This window comes from Bos mutus, chromosome 25, assembly GCF_027580195.1.
Source record: "Bos mutus isolate GX-2022 chromosome 25, NWIPB_WYAK_1.1, whole genome shotgun sequence".
In the NCBI taxonomy this organism is placed as follows: Eukaryota; Metazoa; Chordata; class Mammalia; order Artiodactyla; family Bovidae; genus Bos; species Bos mutus.
This window is the reverse complement of record NC_091641.1, coordinates 32,222,138-32,242,784: the sequence shown is the minus strand read 5'-3', so window position 1 is coordinate 32,242,784 and position 20,647 is coordinate 32,222,138. Positions and strand designations below refer to the sequence as shown.

The 20,647-nt window shown below is 50.3% G+C and overlaps 1 protein-coding gene and 1 long non-coding RNA gene across 2 annotated transcripts in view; one reads left to right on the top strand and one right to left on the bottom strand.

Moving 5' to 3' along the window:
* The window catches only part of CLEC16A (C-type lectin domain containing 16A), a 234,582-nt gene that overhangs the window by 162,279 nt on the left and 51,656 nt on the right, over positions 1-20,647 (top strand). Inside the window, 3 exon segments of the mRNA XM_070362887.1 lie at positions 7,364-7,515; positions 10,230-10,434; positions 12,276-12,440. Coding sequence (XP_070218988.1) covers positions 7,364-7,515; positions 10,230-10,434; positions 12,276-12,440 — 522 coding nt within the window.
* LOC138985558 (uncharacterized) lies at positions 15,973-17,687 on the bottom strand. Its single transcript, XR_011462601.1, has 3 exons — positions 17,246-17,687; positions 16,924-17,065; positions 15,973-16,255 (listed from the first exon to the last, which is right to left on the bottom strand). It is a non-coding gene; the product is annotated as an uncharacterized lncRNA (long non-coding RNA).

Sequence of the window (20,647 nt, the reverse complement as noted above, 5' to 3'; positions counted from 1 at the left end):
TTTTTTGGTCTCCAATTGTGGTGTGCGAGTTTTCTCTAGGTGTGGCAAACGGGCTTAGTTGCCGCATGGCACATGGGATCTTAGTTCCCCGACCAGGGATTGAACCCTCGTCTCCTGCATTGGACCACTGGGCCGCCAGGGAAGTCCCTCAGGCAAGTATTGCCGTGGCCATCTCTGGAAAGTGTAGTCCACACGAAAATACATTTCGGTACCCCTAGAATCCTTTCTGTCACATCAAGGAGAAGGTCTGAGATTGGTACTAGTTTGTCTTAGAACTTCTCTAACTGCTGATAACCCTTTCTATCAAAAGAGCAGGCTTTTGGCTATAGTTTAATTTTAAAAGCTCTTTTATATCTATTTCCACAGTCACCTTATATGTTGTAATTCTGGTTTTCCATTCATGGTCATGCCACAATGTTTCCTTTTAAAATATGTTTATTTGAGGAAAGCATGAGTGCTTTCAAGAGAAAAATTCAGCATAAGTTCTACTTTGCTGCTGTAGGCTTACTCTCACGTATGTACGAGTAAGGCTGTTTCTTTTGTGTGTTGTAGCAAAAACTAATACAGAACCTGAATGGCCATCAACTGGGAACTGTTAAATCATTTAGAGTCACATCTACTGTGGGAGGGGGCTTCCCTGGTGGCTCTGTGGTAAAGAATCCGCTTGCCAAGGCAAGAGATGTGGGTTTGATCCCTGGGTCAGGAAAATCCCCTGGAGGAGGAAATGGCAACCCACTCCCATATTCTTGCCTGGGAGATCCAATGGACAGAGGAGCCTGGTGGGCTACAGTCCATGGGGTCACAAAGAGTCGGACATGACTCAGCGTGCACTACAGTGGGAGAGAGTGCAGCTATGAAAAACAGTGAGGAGCACCTCTGGGGGTCGGGGGTGATGTATCACCAAGATCCGGGCTTCCGTGGCAGAAGCGCAAGGGCTTGTGTAGCGTCTGCGAAGGCCTAGGCAGCGGGGGAGGGCTGTAGCTGCGTGTGCTCTTGGAAATGCATGGTGGTGCTTTAGTCGCTAGCTCGTGTCCAGCTCTTTGTGACCCCATGCACTGTAGCCCGCCAGGCTCCTCTGTCCACAAGATTCTCCAGGCAAAACTACTGGAGTGGGTTGCCATTTCCTTCTCCAGAGGATCTTCCCGACCCAGGGCTCGAACCTGGGTCTCCTGCATTGCAGGCAGGTTCTTTACCGACTGAGCTACCAGGGAAGCCCTGGAAATTCATAGTGGTCGGGTAACAAGAAATCAAGTGGTTGTCTCTGGGGAAGAGGACTGGCGAGATTTACTATCAACTCTAAAAAATTCCACACCTTTTAAAATGGGAACATGCAAATGTGTTATCTATTCAAAGAGATTGATAAGGTTAATTTTTTTTAAACAGTAGCGGTTTATATGTTTATTATTTTCAAATTTTTATTTTCTTTATATTTTGGTCGCACTGTGAGGCATTCGAGCTCTTAGTTCCCCAACCAGGGATCAAACCTGTGCCTCCGTGTTTAAGCATGGAGTCTTAACCACTGGACTGCCATGGACGTCCCGCTTAATGTTTTCAAATAAAATGGCAAATCTTCCCCTCCCCACTCTCACAGAAATCAATGAACCAAAAGGCGGGGTCTCAGGGTGGGAGGAACTTGTCACTTCTCCCTGGAGGGAGGTTCCTTCTTGGCCCTGGGGTGCGATGGAGACAACTCTCATCCCACCCGCTCTTCCCTCAGGGCTCTGTCCCTCCCCAGATGGAGACTTGGCTTGCATGATGGTTTGTGGTCGAGAGCCCTAGCCTCCCTGCCGGCCCCCGAAGCCCTTGAGGCAGCGCCAAGCCTCATACTTCACGGTCTGGTTCCCTAATGCAGGATCTAACACCCACATGTTTGTTGAACTGGACACCAGAGCTTCTTCAGCTCACACGTCTGGCCAGTTTGGTGCACAGGTGTGCACCAAGAGGCACTGTGGGTGTCTTGCCGTCACCCAGAGCCCAGTCACCATCACCACACTTTGGGATCGGGGGGTGGGGGGTGGCAGGGAGGCAGCGTGCCAACGGCCAACAGCTGGGCTTGGGGCTGCTGCCCAAGCCTGCTGGGCCCCAGGAGGACCTGAGGCCCTCTCTGTAGGAGTGTGGAAAGAGTCACTTTTCCCCTCACTTAAGCACACAAACAACATGATGTTGTTGTTATTTAGTTGCTAAGTCGTGCCTGACTCTTTTCTGACCCAATGGACTGCAGCCCTCCAGGCTTCTCTGTCCATGGGATTTCCCAAGCAGAAATACTGAGTGGGTTGCTATTTCCGTCTCCAGGGAATCTTCCCGACCCGGGGATTGAACCCACATCTCCTGCCTTGGCAGGCAGATTTTTTTTTTTTTTTTTTACCACTGAGCCAGCAGGGAAGCCCACACAAACAACTTACCTCTTTGAAAAAATCAAAGCACTCCATATAAACTAAAACAGCCTTGACTCTTACCCTTAGTCCCACCACCTTCCCTCCAAAGAGGTAATCACTCTGCACCCTGCCAGGCATTTTCTTAAATTTTTCTTTTACATACACATGCTTGAGTTCATAGAAAATATACAGGATCGTCTTGTGTGGTTTGACTTTACACAAATTGTGTCACACAGCCTGTGTCATGCTGCAACTTTTTCCACTCAGTTTTTGAGACTGAACCTTGTTGAAACATCCAGAGATCTCATTCATTCCTTGCCCTTGCCATATATTTTTTTTTTAAATAAACTTTCCTTTCTCACTGGACATCTAGGTCATTACAGACCCAAATCTCATTGTCAACATGCTTATTCCTGTCTCTCAGCCCACGTGGGTGTTTTCCTGGGAATGTACCCATTGCCGGGTCATAGAGTATGAAACTTTCAGCTTTAATAAATAATGCTGATTTGCCCTTCCAAATGGCTATGTTAATTTATTCTACTGGCAGTGTTTGAGAAAATCAGTTTTTCTACAGCCTCACTAATACCTGATGTTATCTTAACACTTTTATTCTTGTCAGTAGATGGGATCCTGTTTTCATTTGTTTCCTGGTTTAGCAGGAAGGCTAGCACGTGTGTGTGTGTGTGTGTGTGTGTGTGTGTGTGTGTGTATTCACTCTCTTGTCCGTGAATGGCCTGTGGAGTTCTTCGTATTTTCGGCTTTATTCGTCTTTTGCCTCTTAAAGAGATATGTTGAAAATATTTCCCCCAGTCTGGTTATAAAGTTGTTCGTTATCCGTGAGCTAAATTTTAATTCTGAGGTAGTCAGTTTATCAGTCTTAATCTTATTTATTTGTATGTATTGATTCTTCATTTTTAGAGAAATCCTTTCCTGCTCCTAAGGTCACATGGATAGTGTGTTTTCCAATAAATGTCTGTAGATTTAAAGAAATAGAGTCCTTGGCTCTACCCCTTTGGAATGAAGTTGGTGGGAGGGTGCTGGAGACCAGATGGGCTGAGAGATGTAAAGAACCTGCCTGCCAATGCAAGAGACACAGGTTCAATCCCTGGGTCGGGAAGATCCCCTGGAGAAGGAAATCCGATGAACAGAGGAGCCTGGTGGGCTACAGTCCATTGGGGTCACAAAGAGTCAGACGTGACTGAGCACACGTGCACGCACGCTATGTAGGGATGGCCCGTCACCTGCACTGGCGTCCCCTGACGGCAAGCCAGCCCCGAGAGGCAGGCAGGGAGGTTCAGAAGGCCGCCACCGCCCCCCCGAAAGAGCTGCCTGCTGCTGTTGTCCTCCCCACAAGGGACCCCTCCTTCCCGGCACCTCAGTACCTGGCACCTCTCCCCCCAGCTCAGTGTGAAATCCGCAGGGACCTGCTTGCAGGTAGCAGGCGAAAGACCTAGAGCGAGGGCAAGGTGGAGTTCCCTCCCGCAGCTCTCTTCGGAGTCCTTCTCCGACAGGCATGCCCACGGCCGGCATGTGGGGCAGCCCAGGGGAGAGGCAAGGTGCCCCAAGCGTCTCCTGAGACGCCGACCCGGAGGCCCACAAAGGTCACCCTGACCAGACTCCCTTGATCTGCCCCAAAGGATGCCTGGGTGCCCTTCTGCTCAGTCCTCGGAAGCTGCTTCATTTCTCCTTAACTGCCCCCACAGCTTCTGAAAAACCAGGGGCTCCCTCCCTCTGAGAACCCTCCTGTCTCACTGGTGACAGTTGCCTTTTAGTTTTCTTACGAAATCTCTCACGGGGCTTTGATGTCTCAACTGCATTTCTGAAAGTTGTTCCGCTTTGGGGTTTTGTCCTTCCTTTAGAGTTCTTTGTGGCAGAGGTGGTAGGTCTTTCCTTCCCCCCGAAGCCCCTAAAGGCCCTGGTCTTTATGAGGGGGTTGCCTGCTGACACAGCCCGCTGACACCAAGACCTTGGCTGTGCCTGCTTTCCGGGCTCACCCACAGATGAACCTCTTTTGTGAATGTGGGGAAGGGAAGAGCAGGTTGTCCTGTTTAGGGGGAAGCGGAGAGGAAAGAAAGAGAAAGGAAAAGAGAGAGAAAGCATCCTTTATGAGCTTAGTTTTCTCTTTTTAAAAAGTAAAAGATGCTAATTGGGGAACATGATGTAAATATTGAGTAAAGAAAGTAAACTCTACTTGTGTGTGTGTGTGTGTATGCGTGTGCACGCACGCTCAGTCGTGTCTAGTTCTTTGCCACCCCATGGACTGTAGCCCTCCAGGCTCCTCTGTCCATGGATTTTTTTTCAGGCAAGAGTGCTGAAGTAGGTTGACATTTCCTCCTCCAAGGGATCTTCCCAACCCAGGAATCAAACCCGGCTCTCTTGTGCCTCCTGCATTGGCAGGCGGGTTCTTTACCACTGCGCCACCTGGGAAGCCAGACTCCATGCACTGCAAAGAAAATGTTTGCGAGAAAGAGTGTGAGGACTTCCACCTCTGAGGATACAGAAGACTAGATGTCTTCTGCATGGAACTAGAAATTCTGGATAAAGTCATTTTTAGAACTCTTGTTAAATACTTGGCTAGACTCCTGCGAAAGGGAGGAAGCTCCTTGCCCTCGAGAATGAGAACATGCAAGCCAGAGAGTTGAGCCTGTCTGGTGCTAGTGTTGGCCGTGGGGTTTCTGGCCGTGCCAGGTGGTCACATGCTGGAGAGAAGAGACAGAATCACAAGGCCTGTCACAGCTGCTGGACCGGAAGACATCCCAGGAAGCCAGGATCTCAGACTGTGTGCTCAGAGCGTTAAGCGGAGGTAGTGTGGGAGGTGAGGGCAGGGAGGCGGAGGAGCGAGGGGAGAAGAGGGCAGAGGAGAAATGTGCCCGTCATTCCTTAGGTCTAAATGAAGAGCAGAAATGAGGGGAGGCAAAACCTTGGCAAATTCCTGTGTTTGGGGCCAGGATTGTTACTATCTGTGTTACTTTCCCCCCACCGCCCACCACCAATAAAGTGAAGCCAAGTATTAGGTTACAGAATGTATTGGGGTGCTGACAGTGTTCTACCGCTGGAGTGTCACAGGGCACAGCTCTAAATTTACCAAAACTCAAACTGTACACTTAAAACGGGTGAGTTTTATGGTATATAAATTATCCCTCCATAAAGCTGTTTAAGGAAAAAAAAAAATTCACCCACCATTCTTCTAATCAGACATGTCTTTTAACGTTTTAGTATATTTCTCCAAGCTTGTATTTCTTTGTAGGGATACTATCTTTTAACCTACCAAAATCACAGTTACAAAGTTTTTATCATCATGTTCATTTAAACATGTAATGTCTTTCCCAGTGCCGTTGCAATTATTGGTAAATAGGATTTTTTACTTGGGTCTTTAATGTATATTTCAAAAGTGTATATTGAATACCTTCTCATTTTAAAATAATTTCAAGCAAATCAGTGATACAGAGGGCAAAAATTAAAGTTCTCCTGTTGATACCACACACACACACACACACACACACACGCACACAACTACATATACACACACACACAGTCCCACCCACCCCCAATTCTCACTTCCCTCCTCCTAAGTAACCACAGTTCACACTTTGGTTAAACATAACTTTTAAATGGGTATGTAATTTTCCATATGATGGGAAAAAAATCATACTCACGTGGTTCCCCGCTTTGGGGGTATTTAGGTTGTTTCCTGGTTCAGCTATTTCTCTTAAAACATATTACAGAGGATTTCACTGGAGGGAACTCAAAGCAGACCAGAGATTTAATGGCCCTATGTTACTCTGGTGAGTTCCAAGCCATCAAGGACAGGCACTAAATTAGACATCAAATCTGGCAATAACTTCCAGCTAAGAGAAGGGACCAGGCATAAGCTGAGGAAACCCTGCTAAATGCTTTCCCTACCTGTTCTCATTTTAAGGTATCAAACATCTCCAGATCAGGGACATTATTCCTATTTTACAGATGAGAAACCGTGGTTTAGAGGGGCCAAGTGCCTTGCCTGAAATCACACACCGTCTCATGTAGAGCTAGGCTCTAAGTTGTCAGACACCAAGGTGAAGTCTTGATGATTCTGTAACCAAACGGGGGGCTCTTCCTTTCCTGTCTTCACTTAATCTGGGCAAACACAGTCAGAGGTGTAACCCGCCAACGCCTGCAGGGAAGCACTGAAATGTTACTGGGATTCTGGGTTTGTTGGGTGTTTTTTTGGCTACAGTTGCAGTGCCTAATTCACAGCCAGTATTGTATAGTAAGTCCCCCACACACGAACCTTCAAGTTGCCAACTTTGAGAGATGCAAACGTGAATTCATATGTCCCAGCGCGTCAGTTAGTTCACATCTCTGGCATACGCTGACACGCGAGTGCATCCTCTGCATGTGGCTGTGCTTTTGTGCACTTTAACGTACAGGACTGTATAGAGTGCAGTAGTAGAGTGTCTTTATTGAACCCAGCATGTTCAGAAGCCAGTGTAAAAGCAGCAGGGATGTATTTGATACGACTGTAATTTTTAAAGTTCTGTACTATAAGATTAAAAATGTCTTCTTAATTTTTGGTGTTTGTTTTTTGTGTATTATTTGTGTGAAAAGTATTAAAAACCTAGTCAAGTACAATACTATGTACCCAACCCTGTTAGTCGGGTACCTGGGCTAACTTCTTTAGACTTAGAAACGCGCTCTCAGACCGGAAGTCGTTCTTTGCGACTGTACTGTGCTTTATGTATTTTATTCGAGCTGGTCCTCACAAACAGTGCTTTGAGTGGGTTGGGCATGATCCCCATTTTTTGGATGAGGAGTCTGAAGCCCAGAGAGGTACAGAAGGTTGCCCAGCATGACTCAGAGGAGGGACTCGGAGCCCAGTGTGTGTGACTGCCAGGCTGGGGTCTGGCGCCGAGCTGTGCCGCCCGACAGAACACACACCAGCCCATATGTGTCTCTCAGACTGTGCAGCGGGCTGCACCTCACCCTGCTCTCTGTCCCCCTCCTCCCAGACAACAGCGACCTGATCGCGTGCACGGTGGTCGCCAAGGACGGCGGCATGCTCCAGCGGTTCCTGGCTGTCGATATTTACCAGATGAGCTTGGTGGAGCCCGACGTGTCCAGGCTGGGCTGGGGAGTGGTCAAGTTCGCCGGCCTTCTGCAGGTACGATGGCTGAGAAGCCTGGAAGCTCTTCTCCACTGGCTGTGCAAACACCCACCAAAGTGTCATCTTTACAGTCCAGTGCTAATGACATAAGGGCTGTGTGAACAGATTACCCCTGACAGCAGTTAGAACACCTCACAGATAAGGGCCAAGTTCTCTTTAACCAAAACTCACTTCTGACGCCCCTCCTCTGTTACCAGATACGGTGCTTTGCCAACTGCACGTGTGAATGGAACTGCGTGTACTGTCCTTCCCAGGTGACCCAGTGCTAAAGAATCTGCCTGCCAACGCAGGAGACGCAGGTTCGATCCCTGGGTCGGGAAGATCCCCTGGAGTAGGAAACGGCAACCCACTCCAGTATTCCTGCCTGGAGAATCCCATGGACAGAGGAGCCTGGCGGGCTGCAGTCCATAGGGTCACAAAAGAGTCGGACATGACTGACGCCACTTAGCGTGCACGTACTGTTTTTAAAAATTGTACACAGGTACTCAAAAGAGGGCATGTCTGTGTGCATTCTTTATTCTGTCACGTTGCGTGTATTCTACACTTTGTTTTTTTTCACTCAGTGAATGTTTTAGAGCCCTGACTGTTAGTCTGTGGAGACTTTCTGGTTTTCTTGTACCTGCTGCCTGCCCACATCCCAAGGCGGAGGTAGTCAGTGTCCTGTGGTTGTCCCCAGCTTTCTACCTTCACATATGGTGCTGCCGTGAACAAAACTGTCTGGACTTCCTTGTGCACTTGGGCCAGGGTTTCCCTCGGGCAGGTACCAAGAAGTTGGGCTGGGCTCATCTCCTCTCTAGAATGATTGTTGCCGCTGGTGATTTATGGAAGTTCCTGTGTCCTCCGTCTCTCCATCAAGCCTGGGCTTTTAAATTGCCAAACACCAAGCTGGAGCTTGGGTTTTCTTACTGTTTGTCTAATGATGGTGACTAATGCCAGCTGGTTGGTCAAAGGAAGCATAGAGCCAGGCGAGTTGAAAACAGCCTTCCATCCCGCGCCCCCACCAGACCCCCTGGGCCTTACTTGCCCTGCGCCGGGCCTGTTTCCTTGTTGGGCAGTCCTGGTTGCTGGCAAGGCCTTGCCGGGGCCAACCCACATCTGTCTCCAGTGTGACCCCCCTCCCCGAGATGACCACGCATGGGTTTGAAGATGCTGTTGCAACCATTTCCCAGCCTCCTCTTTTTCAAGATCTTTCCATTTAAAAAATGTCTTTTACAGAAGGGTGATGTGCACAGCAACCATCTGAAGAAGCTCGCATTTAAAAAAAGACTTCCACGTCGGAGACTGTCCATTAAGTGACTTAGTGCTGCTTCTTATTTGTCTAGGCTTATAATCAATTTCCTTTAGAATTTAGTGTCAGGAAAGTGTTTTTCTCCCTCAAAGGATTAATACGTGTCGTCCATCAGACAATGAAAGCCACATAAACCTTTTCTTTTGGTCTTCTTCCAGGAGCGCCTATTTGTCAGACTGTTACAACGCGCCAGCCTCTCTCTCCATTTTAAAAGCATAATATCTCATCTAATCCCCACTGCAACGTTCCGTGCCAGGTGGAATGCCTATGGACAGTCTCTGTCTTGTTTCATGAGCCTTTTCAACATTTCCGCCCCCTCCTCTAGCCTTTGACTTTCATGCTTGTCTCCTGTCCTCTGCTTTTTATCTCAAACCTCAGTGGGAAGCAGATTGTTTGCACAGAATCCATTCTGAGGCTTTGGATCGCATTTGTCCTAATACTTGGTCTACGTGAGTCCTTCTCTACCTTTCAAGGGCAACTTTCTTCAGATGTCTCTTTCTCAGAGTTAGCTTTTTTCTTTAGGGACCAGGAATTTGTCAGAGACATACAAATAGGAGCTAATGATGCCCTCTTCTTAAGAGAGAGGGCCTCCCTGGTAGCTCAGTTGGTAAAGAATCTGCCTTCAATGCAGGAGACCACGGTTCAATTCCTGGGTCAGGAAGATCTGCTGGGGAAGGGATAGACTACCCACTCTGGTATTCTTGGGCTTCATTTGTGGCTCATGTGGTAAAGAATCCGCCTGCAATGAGGGAGACCTGAGTTCAATCCCTGGGTTGGGAAGATCCCCCGGAGAAGGGAAAGGCTACCCACTCTGGTATTCTGGCCTAAAGAATTCCATGGACTGTATAATCTGTGGGATCCCAAAGAGTTGGACGCAACTGAGCAACTTTCACTTTCTTAAGAGAAGCAGGAAAGGAATCGTTAGTAGGTGAAATCATGCCAGAAAGAACTAGGACCTTGGGTTTGTTATCTCTGGTTTCTCAGAAGCAAGAATTGTTAGGGTTTGGGACTTCCCGCTGGTCCAGTGGTTAAGAATCCGCCTTCCAATGCAAGGGGGTGCGGGTTCAATCCCTGGTCAAGCACTGTGATCCCACAGGCCGCTGGCATCCTGCACGTTCACCAGCTGACTCAAGTCTTTGTGGGGACAAAACCAGCTGCCGCAGCCAGCACCAGCCACTGAGCCGGCTGTGCTTCCCACCCTGTCGTCCCCCACCAGGGCCAGTCTGGTTTGTGCCCATCCTCAACACTCCTCGACACTTGGGGACTGATGGTCTCCTTCAGAACAAAAGCAAACTTCAGTCTGAAGGCCCTTGTTCTAGAGGAGATGTGGGTCCACAGCCTCCAAGCAGCGACCTTCCTAACGGAACGCCCTTCCTAACTGAACCTAACGGAAATCCTTTCTTTGGCCCCCTCCCCGCCCCAGGACATGCAGGTGACCGGCGTGGAGGACGACAGCCGCGCCCTGAATATCACCATCCACAAGCCTGCATCCAGCCCCCACTCCAAGCCCTTCCCCATCCTGCAAGCCACCTTCATCTTCTCGGACCACATCCGCTGCATCATTGCCAAGCAGCGCCTGGCCAAGGGCCGCATCCAGGCGAGACGCATGAAGATGCAGAGGATAGCGGGTGAGTGCGGCACCCCTCGCTGGGTGTCCTCTGAGCCATCAGCATGGGTCTCACATTGACCTCGAGCGCCCTGATGACTCCTCTAGGAGAGGACACCCGCGATGCAGGAATCAGTTGTGTTTTGGTGAGAGGGTGGAGAATCCTAAGCGTTTGGTTTCTAGAATGTCTGAGGCTGCTCAAAGAGGTGCGGCCATCCGTGTGGACAGTGGTGCTCCCCTCCAGCACACGGCGTCCTCTAACTTATATTTGCAGAGTGCCTTGATTCTCATTGCCTGGAAGATTCCATGGACTGAGGAGCCTAGTAGACTACAGTCCATGGGGTTGCAAAGAGTCGGACACGACTGAGCGACTTCACTTCACTTTGATTCTCGTCTACCACCTCTGACCCTTAAAACCACCCTGGAGATGAGTAGGGCCTGTTCACCCATTTTATAGATGAGTACACTGAGGCTTGGTGACTTGCCCAAAGCCACACAGGCAGCTGGTTGTCAGAACCCAAAGGCAGGACTTCCTGCGCTAAAGCCCGTCCCTTCCTCCTCTCCGTTCCCAGCTCTCACGAGAGGCAGCCCTGCCTGATGAGGGGGCCGGGACCCAGCACTGGATTCGAAAGCGTCATTTCACGTGGCGCAGGGATGCAGTGAATCAGTGAGGAGACCCTGCGCCATCCAGTGTCAGGAAGGCCCCAGCTTTCTTAGAAGGTGCTGATGTGAGAGCCTTCCCTTCATCAGGGCAGAAAGAACAGCATCCTCCTTGGGGAAAAGGCATTCTATCAACTCCTGAAATCACCACCAGCCTATCTCAAGAAATCAGGGCCTTCCACTGGGGGAGAAGGGGAGTGTTCTTGAGGGGTCTCCTGAAAATAAACACTTAGAGGGCGGGGTTTCTGGGCATGGTGGGTTCAGTTATTTCCGGCAAGTGCTCCGTTGATCGGCGCAGGCCTTCATCACACATAGTCTGCATCTTATTTCTCACTTAGCTGAAACTTGGCCTCCAAAATCATTACAGAAGCATTTTGTAATGTGCAAAGTAACTTAAATCATTCAGTCCTTTCTCTAAAGATTATTTCCAGAGTGTGTTGTTTTTTTTAATGTAAAGCAATCTCTCACAGTTGGCATGAAGGCTAAATATTTCATTTGAAAATGGAGAATTATGCTGTGAAGTGGCTGTTAGAACTAACGCCTTGGGTATTTCCTTCTTCTTTTTTTTTGGCCATGCCATGCGGCATCTGGGATCTTAGTTCCCCGATCAGGGATTGATCCTGTGATCCCCTGTGTTGGGAGTGTGGAGTCTTAATCACTGTACCGCCTGGGAAGTCCCACGCGTTGGGTATTTCTTAAATAAATTCTAAAGGGCCCCTCCAAATTTTGCTGTATTGTGAGATTTGTGTGTGGAAGGGAAGACAGTGACAGATACACGCACACAGTCATAAACACACAAGCACAGGTGCGTGTGTGTTCTCTCTCACACACACTTCCCTGCACGCATAGATTTGTGAATTTCGTGGCACAACTGGCCCCGTTTGGTTCGGGGTCTGAAACCGTACATAATGCTAAGCCTTGGTACGGTTTTTTGTGTATGGAAACCGAGAATCTGAGGTGAAGATAGGCCTGGCATTCCTCTCTGAACCCCGCACAAGGCGCCCCTTGTGTTTTGAGCCTCAGTCGAGACCCTCGGTGTCATGCTGGTCTCCCCAGCTCAAGGCTACCGGCTGCCTGCCTAGAAATGCCCCAGGGATGAGCCTGGCTGGGCCACAGCCACACCAACTACAGCCACCCAAAGTCTCATCACCTACACTCCCATCGTACGTGCTGAGCCTGAACCACGGGTTTGTTTGAACACAGCCCTCCTGGACCTTCCGATCCAGCCGACGACTGAGGTCCTGGGGTTTGGACTCGGCTCATCTTCCGCCCAGCACCTGCCCTTCCGCTTCTACGACCAGTGCCGCCGGGGCAGCAGCGACCCCACGGTGCAGCGCTCCGTGTTCGCCTCTGTGGACAGGGTGCCAGGTAAGCCCCCCGCCGCGCCACCTCCTGTCCCCTCCAGGGAGAGGGAGAGGGTCGATTCCAGGACCTTCTGTATCTTGAGCATTTGTAAGCATCCCTTCTCCTCTCAGAAACCCAGCTTCTTAGAATTACCAAAGTCCAGTGCAAGATCAAACACAAGCCCCAGAAAGAAATCTTGGCTTTCCCTTTGATGTTCCATCACCGGGGTTTGGTTTTCCAGAGATTTGTTTGAGGATGTAGAAGAGCTTCTCAGAATTAAGACTGAAACTTTCTTGGAAGTTTCTTGGAAATACTTAGAGTATTAGTAACGAGGTTGTGGAAGAGTCATTTCCTTTTCCATGTAGGATGACTAGAAAGAGTTGGTGTGTGTGGTTCCTATTTAAGCTCCTAAAGAAGTGAGAATTCAGAAGAAGGTCCCACTGCCCACAGGGTGGCTGCCACTGTCTTTTTTCTGGGAGCTTCTCTTCCCACTTTCACCAAAGCACAGCTGTAACTCTCCTCCCCGCCTATCTCAAAGAGAAGCATGAATAGAAAATTCAGAGTCTCCCAGTGGAGCCGAAAGTACCACTTCTCCACAAGGCCCAGTGCGCACCCTCTTCCTGTTCTGATATGTCTGCACCCTGACCTCTCACAAAAGAACCTTGCCTTTGTTCAGAGAACTTCAGAAAACTGGCCAAGCTGTTCCCTGCAACTTCACCCCTCCACGCTCAGGGCTTCAAACCTCAACTGCAAATGTTGCAAAATGTTTTCAAAAGCAGTTACCCAGTTAAGAATCGAATGCAGTGGATAGAACCTGACCCAAACCAGGGTCCCTGTTTCCCTTCACCTCCCATTTCGTTCTTCGATTTGATTTATTCATTTTAGAAATATAGTATATGCTATACATGCTAAGTCATTTCAGTCGTGTCCAACTCTTTGCGATCTTATGGACTGTGGCCTGCCAGGCTCCTTTGTCCATGGGATTCATATAGTATATGCTATAAGCATATGACTTCTTAAAACCCAAACAGGACATGATAAGATGAAAATAAGACTGCTTAGCCCCAGAAGTGACCATGGTTAACAGTTTCTTGCATGTCCTTCCAGACATGTTTTGCTTGTCTGTTTTTACACCCCAGGGTTATACTGTATTTGTGATTCTGCATCTCACTGAGTTTGATTATTGACAAGTCAGCATTACGTGGAAGCATGTGTAAACCGACTTCACGCTCATTCACTGTGGTAGAGTACTTTTTCGTATGGATGGACCAAAATAACCTTCTGTAACATTTCATACTGATGGGCATTGGACGCTGGTCGCTGACACTGGACAGTGATGCTGGTCATTTCCAGTGTCTGGCCCGTCCATCACAGTGACTCTCCTTGGGGTATCCTTGTTGTAAGTGTGCAAATGTCACGTATCGGTGGGATAAATGCTGAGTCAAAGGGGAGGTTTTTGATCTTAATATATATAGCCCCAGAAAAAAGTGTGCCAGGTCACGCTGCCACCCACAGCCTGCGATTGCTTCCATTCTTAATCTGGTCTTAGGTTTCGAGACTGACTGCAGTCCTGCATCTGTTTCAGCCGTGAAATGTGAGACAGTTCTGCCTGCTGAGGGGTCTGAAGGGTTCTTTGTTAAAAATTCTCCAGATTGGGACTTCCCTGGTAGTCCATTGGTTGAGAGTCTGCCTTCTAATGCAGGGGACTCGGGTTCAATCCCTGGTCGGGGAACTAGGATCCCACATGCCACAGAGTAACTAAGCCTGTGAGCCATAACTACTGAGCCTGTGTACCACAACTAGAGAGTCCATGAGCCGCATCAGAGAAAGGTCCCGCATAATGCAGTGACGATCCCGCGTGCCGCAACCAAATAAATAAACATTTTAAAACAATTCTCCAGATTGCTTCATGCTCTGTAGAGATGGTTGCTAAGCAGACATGAATGATGACCATAAGTCTAGGTTAACTAAATACAGACAAGCCTGGTAAGAAATCATTTCTTTCTTCCTTTCCTTTTTTTTTTCCCCACACAGTTAGAATTCTTTTTTTTTTTTGGCTGCACAGGATGTGGGATCTTAGTTCCCCGACCAGGGATGGAACCTGTACCCCTTGCATTGGAAGGGCAGAGTCTAACCATTGGACTGCCAGGGAAATCCCACACACAGTTGTGATTTTATTATAACATGTCTATAAGTACACTTTGTAATTTTTTTTAATTGAATTGTAATTGACGTACAAGATTCTGTGAATTAAGAAATCATTTCTTTAGGGTCATCAGGGCTTCTTTGAGCTCAGGAAGTAATGGATTAAGGAGGAAAGCTTGGTCCTCATTTCACTGCCTCGTCTTTGGAACAAGGCGAGCGTAAAGTAGTCAACAGAGCCAAATGTCAAGTTCTTGGGCATCTGCATGATTCCCCCATGTTTGCAGATGGCTGTGCGATCACTTCTCCCATCCCACCTGACCTCCAGAGAGGGGCCAGGTTGTCCAGTGCCGGGGGCATCGCTGGCCTGGGCCTGCCTTGCAGAGGGCTTGGCACAGCTGGGATGCCCAGTGTCCTCTTGCTGGTCCCAGGGTCAGGGTACCAGGTGGGACTGTGGCAGGTCACAGGAAGCTCCTGAAAGTGACCACTCACTCCTTAGCAGTGTCTCCCCACAACAGCCCCTGGCAGGGCTGGTGGTAGGGAACATTCTCAGAGATGTGGCCGCAAGACGCCTGCTCCCGGGCCTTTGAGAGAGGCCTCGCTGCCTGCCTGTCCTTGCCTGGGCCAGAGATGTGACCTAAAGAGCCAGTGGAAAGTGGTGAGGCTTTGCATGACTCAGAGAGAGTCAGCGTTCTCTCATAGAGGGGACCCCGCCCCTCCGCCCCGCTCCCCCCACCCCCACCCCTGGTGCCTCACCACCTGCTGCCTCAGAATTTGGCCCCACAGCCATCCAGCATCTTGGCATCATCCCTCATCTTTTCTCTTCACTCTCCCACACCCACTTCTGCTCTGCCTCCAGAACACACCAGGTCCTGCTCCCTCTCTCGGCCCCCAGCGTCTCTCCCCCGCTCACGGCAGCGGCACCCACACGTTCCCTGGCTTCCAGGCTCGTCCCCTCCCTTCCACACAGCCAGAGGGATCTTTCTAGAACATAAATCACATCATCACATCATGCCTCTCCCTGCCGCCCTCCTGTAGCTTCCTCGTTGAATTTAGAACAAAATCCAGGTCTCTCGTTCTGGCCTTCAGTGCTCGCTGTGCGATGAGCCCCGGCCAGCCTCTCAGACGCAGCTCCCAAAGCCTTCACCCCATCCCCTGCCCGAGCCCCCCACCCTTGCTGCTCCTCCAAGTCAGCGTGTCTCCAGGTTTGGGCCTCAGGATCCCTCCTTTCTTTTTTTTGTTTTTTGGCTGTGTGACGTGTGGGATCTTAGTTCATCGACAGAGGATCAAACCCGTGCTCCATGCAGTGGAAGCATGGAGTCCTAGCCACTGGAGTGCGAGGGAAGGCCCAGCGCCACTTTATACTCTTTGAAAAGCATTAAGGAACCCAGAGATCTTTAGTTTGTATGGATTATACTTATCCATATTTCAGCTATTGGAAATTAAAACTGAGAAATACTTTTAAAATTTATTTATTTAAAAAATAATAATAACCCATCCTATGTAAAGCAATAAATAGTATAGTTCTTTATGAACTACAAGTCTTTTGCAAAACAAAACAAATAAAAGTTAATATTATATTTTTGCAAATCTCCTTAATATCTGGCTTAATAGAAAACAGCTGGGTTTTCTCATAGCTGCTTCTGCTTTCAATCTGTCATGCTGGCATGGACTCCGGAAAGCTCCTCTGCATCCTCCTGAGAGAATGAGTATAAAAGGAAAATGCCGTCGTCATCTTTATGAGAATTCTGACCCTGGGAGGCGCCCCCAGGGTTCCCCAGCCCACGCTTTGAGAACCACCGCCCAAGCTCACGGTGCTCTCTCCTGCCCCAGGGCCTTGGCCCTGCATGCTCCTCCCTAGATCTGCATGCGGCCACTTCCTGATGATCACTCGGGCTTCAGACTGCATGCCGCCTCTTCAGAGAGGCCTTTCCTGATCCCCGCTGCCCCCCTCAGCCCCGTCACATTAGCCTGCGTGCTCTGTACCTGGCCGACATATTTGGGTACCCTCTCCCCCCAGGAAGAGTGTCACTCCTGCGGGGACCTGGAGTGTCCCCGTCACACGGCGCCTTCATTCAGCCTTCACCGAGCGAGGAGTGAGCCTCCATCCTCAGTCTCTGCACAGCCTCAGGGCAGCGCCCACCTGTTGCCCTTCTCCCTGCGAGAACACTCGGGAGACAACGAGTTCCCGCAGGGGCCCCAGACATTGGGTAGTTTAAGCTGCGGCACTTCGGCAGGGGACACCAGGGAACTGAGACCCTCCCCCAGGTCTTCAGCGGCATCCCCCCGCCTCAGCTTCAGCACTGTCACCGAAGCGAGTGAGATGCGAGTCCCGTCGGTTGCACATCAGAGTCACCGCACTCACCTTCCTCAAAGAGTTTGCCAGAGGGCTCCTCGCAAGCCCGGCCCAGGTTGGCCTGTGATGCTGTGGTGTCCGTACCCGCCGTCCGGGTGTTGCTCTGTGTCCATCCCTTGCGTGGACTGCACTGTTGCAACATACCCCCTGCCTGGAGAGGAGTTGACAAGGGAAAAACCACGGCTGGCCACCTGCCCCGGGGTGGCTGCTGGAGGGGCTGGCTCGATCGTGACACGTCTCCTGCTGTTCTCTGCAGGCCCGGGGAGTTGTCACAGAGCTGTTTCTCTTCCCCTTTCAAAGCTCTATATGATTATATTTGATGAGCACATACCTTTCATTTCCTTGGATGAGATGTTATAAGTAGAATATAAATCAGGGCTAATAGGCGACTGGCCACTTCGATGTATTTTTCTTGTCCCATTTGGCTTTGAAAAAAATCACATATTCTATTTATTGGCCAGTTTTATGTTTATGGCTCTCGTCCCCACAGAATGTTCAGCTCCAGGAGTGCAGAGGCTGGTGAGCGTGCCTGGCCAGGGAGAGAGGGTCAGCAGTGGCCAGTGTGTTGGGTGGGCGGGCACATCCAGGTCTAGAGTCCAGCTCTGAGGTCAGTGCTCCATGGCTGGTGCCTTCCAGGACCCATTCCACTGACCTGTAGTGACAGCCGATTGCCAGAACCTGCCAAGAGGGGGTGGGGTATCCAAAACTAGCCCACAGGGCAGTCTTTCCATGGACACTCATGGACCAGCAGACCCCAGAGCAGAGGCTGTTTCCAGAAGTGACCCCGGGCATCAGAGGGCAGTGGCCTCCAATCTGAGGGCCAGGGCTCTGGCCTCCCCACGCCAACCAAACCCCCTCTTCTGGGCTTCTTCTGGCCCAGGGGCTGCTCTCAGGCATACACCTGGGGGTGGGGGCGGGGGCTGATGACAGACCCCCACAGTCCCTCTTGGTCGGGTCCTACCCAAGCCCTGCCTAATTCTTACCCAAACAGAAGGGCTCTAGGGCCCAACTTGTTGGGGGATTGCAGTGGGACACAGCCAGGCACGTTGATGCCCACTGGCGCTCAATGATCGGGGCTCAATGACGTATTTGAACAAAAGTGACCCTTCCCCAGCTGAGGACCGTCAACTGCCCTGGACCAGTCTTTCACCTCCAGGGAGGGTCTGTCCGCCTCTTTCACTGTCCTCCACCCTGTTTAGGGTAGTCTTGTGCCATCTGGCCCCTGTCCACTTTCCACAATCAGCTCCTCTCTCTTCTCTGTCCTGGGCTCTCTTGGCGGATAATACAGCCCAGCATCTCAGTCGCGCTGGCTTTCTGTCTGCACCTCCTGAGCGCCAGGCGTGTCCCCTTAAGGACCACTGTCCTCACACTGCCCTCTGGCTAGAACCAGGAACCCTCTGCGAGCCTGGTACCTTCTCAGCGTTCAGGGTCCTGCTCGAATTTCTCCTCAGAGGCCTCCCCAGGGGCCTCAACACCCGCTGCCCCAGTCCCACCCCATAGAGCAGCTGGCTTTTATTTATTCTATTATGGTGAAATTCATACAGCATAAAACCAGCTATTTGGAAAAACACCATTCAGTGGCATTGGTACCTTCACATTCTGGGCTACTAACCCCTCTGCGTGCGTGTGTGCTCAGTCACTTCTGTCGTGTCTGACTCTTTGTGACCCCATGGACTGTAGCCCGCCAGGCTCCTCTGTACACGGGATTCTCCAGGCAAGAATACTGGAGTGGGTTGCCATGCCCTTACTCCAGGGGATCTTCCCGACCCAGGGGGCAAACCTGGGTCTCCCACGTTCCAGTCGGATTCTGTACCATCTGGCCCACCAGGGAGGCCCTTCTTCAGCTGAGAATCATGTTTGGCAGTGCATCCACGTTGTGGCGTGTGTCAGAGCTCTGTTCCTTCTCACGGCTGAGTTATACCCCATTGTGCGGCTGGACCCCTTTGGTGCATTCGCTGTTCCACCTGTTGGCAGCCCTGGCAGCAGTCTCCGCCTTTGAGCCAATGCACACAGGGCTACTATGAGTGTGTGCGCGCCGAGTTTTTGTCTGAACACCTATGTTCAGTCTTTGGGGATCTCTACCTAGGAGTGGAATTGCTGGGTTGAATGCGAACTTAACTTTTTGAGGCGCAGTTTTCAGAGCCCTTCCCTTTAACTAAAGTTGCCCACTTGTCCTGTCCATCACTGTGCCATGCTAGTGTAAAAGGTTCTGAGGCCCTGTTTCAATTGCCCTCTGTGGTCGACACTTCATGAGCATAGAAGGTTCTGGGGCCCTGTTTATACTGCCCTCTCTGGTCGACACTTCGTGAGCATAGAAGGTTCTGGGGCCCTGTTTCTGTTGCCCTCACTGGTTGACACTCCATGAGCCAGTCGGTGCCCGGTGAGCAGGCAGCGGGCGAGGCTTTGTAGCTGGAGTTTGGGCTGGGTCACTGCTGCCTGTCTCACCCCCAGGCCGGGCTTCTGTCCCGGTCAGTGGGGGGCTCAGTGTGCCGGCAGGAGGGTCAGCTTTTCTCCTTTCCTGTCCTGCTGGGTTCGGGGCACCGTCTGTCTCTGCGTAAACATGGAAAATCCCTGAGCACAAGGGCAAGTGCCGAACCTTCCCCAGGTGTGATCGTTGTCAAAGGCAAATAAACCAGCCTTATCAGTCCCTGACCCAGAATACTTAACAGTTCTGTGGAAAGGCAGCCTCGTTCCAGGACCAGCCTTTGGCAGCTGAGTAACTGAGGAAGAATGCAGGATCGCAGTGCGCCTGGTGCCAGCCCAGCTGACCACAAAGCCTGGAACTGTCATCCAAAAAAAAAAAAAAAGGTGTGGGGTGGGGCAGGAGAAAACAAATCTTTGTTTAATTCATAGACCTCAGTTCTGACTTCTCCCCTGGGGAGAATGTACTAGGTGCTAATGTCATCTCGGGCAGTGTTTCCCAGAAACTCCTTTTTTCAAGCCTGTTATTTTTTTGTTTCCGATTATAAAACTGAAGCCAACTCTCTCCTTCCAGCTCCCCCAAGGCGGTGGGGGGCGGAATACCCTTTCTGGAGTCACATGGGAAGGAGAGCAGCCCCCCACCTCCCTCCAGTCTTCCCAGCCCCATGTTAACCCCTCCCTGCATCAGAGACCCCAGCCACTGGCTTGGTGAGTTACAGAGAGTTACAGAGAGTTACAGAAACTTGAATCTGACCTTGAGGCCCATTTTTTTTTTTTTTTTTTTTTTTGAAGCAAAACATAATTAAGCTGCTAAACACTTTATGCAGGACTCTCAACTGATCTTCCTCAGAAAGCAGGTTTTACCACTTTCCTGTTCTGCATGTAAAGAAGCCACCCACACGCCCAAGGTCACACCGATATGTCTTCCTCAGCAAGGCTTTGAACTCAGGTCTGCACCAGTCGGACCCTGAGCCCCCCACCACCAGACCCTTTCATTCCTGACTCAGTTTTGATGCTCCCAAAGTGAATTCTCCCCACCCTAGGCCTCAGTGGTATCGGACAAAAACCGTATCGTCAGCTCCAACCCTCAGCATGTTTTGGACAGAAAAGTCATCCATTTCTGAAGTGTGGGGTGCAGTTTAACCGGAAGCACTAACTGTGCCCGGCATTTGTATGCACTGACTCTGTCTTCCGCGCAGCTCTGAATTAACCGGAAGCACTAACTGTGCCCGGCACTTGTATGCACTGACTCTGTCTTCCGCACAGCTCTGAATTAACCGGAAGCACTAGCTGTGCCCGGCACTTGTATGCA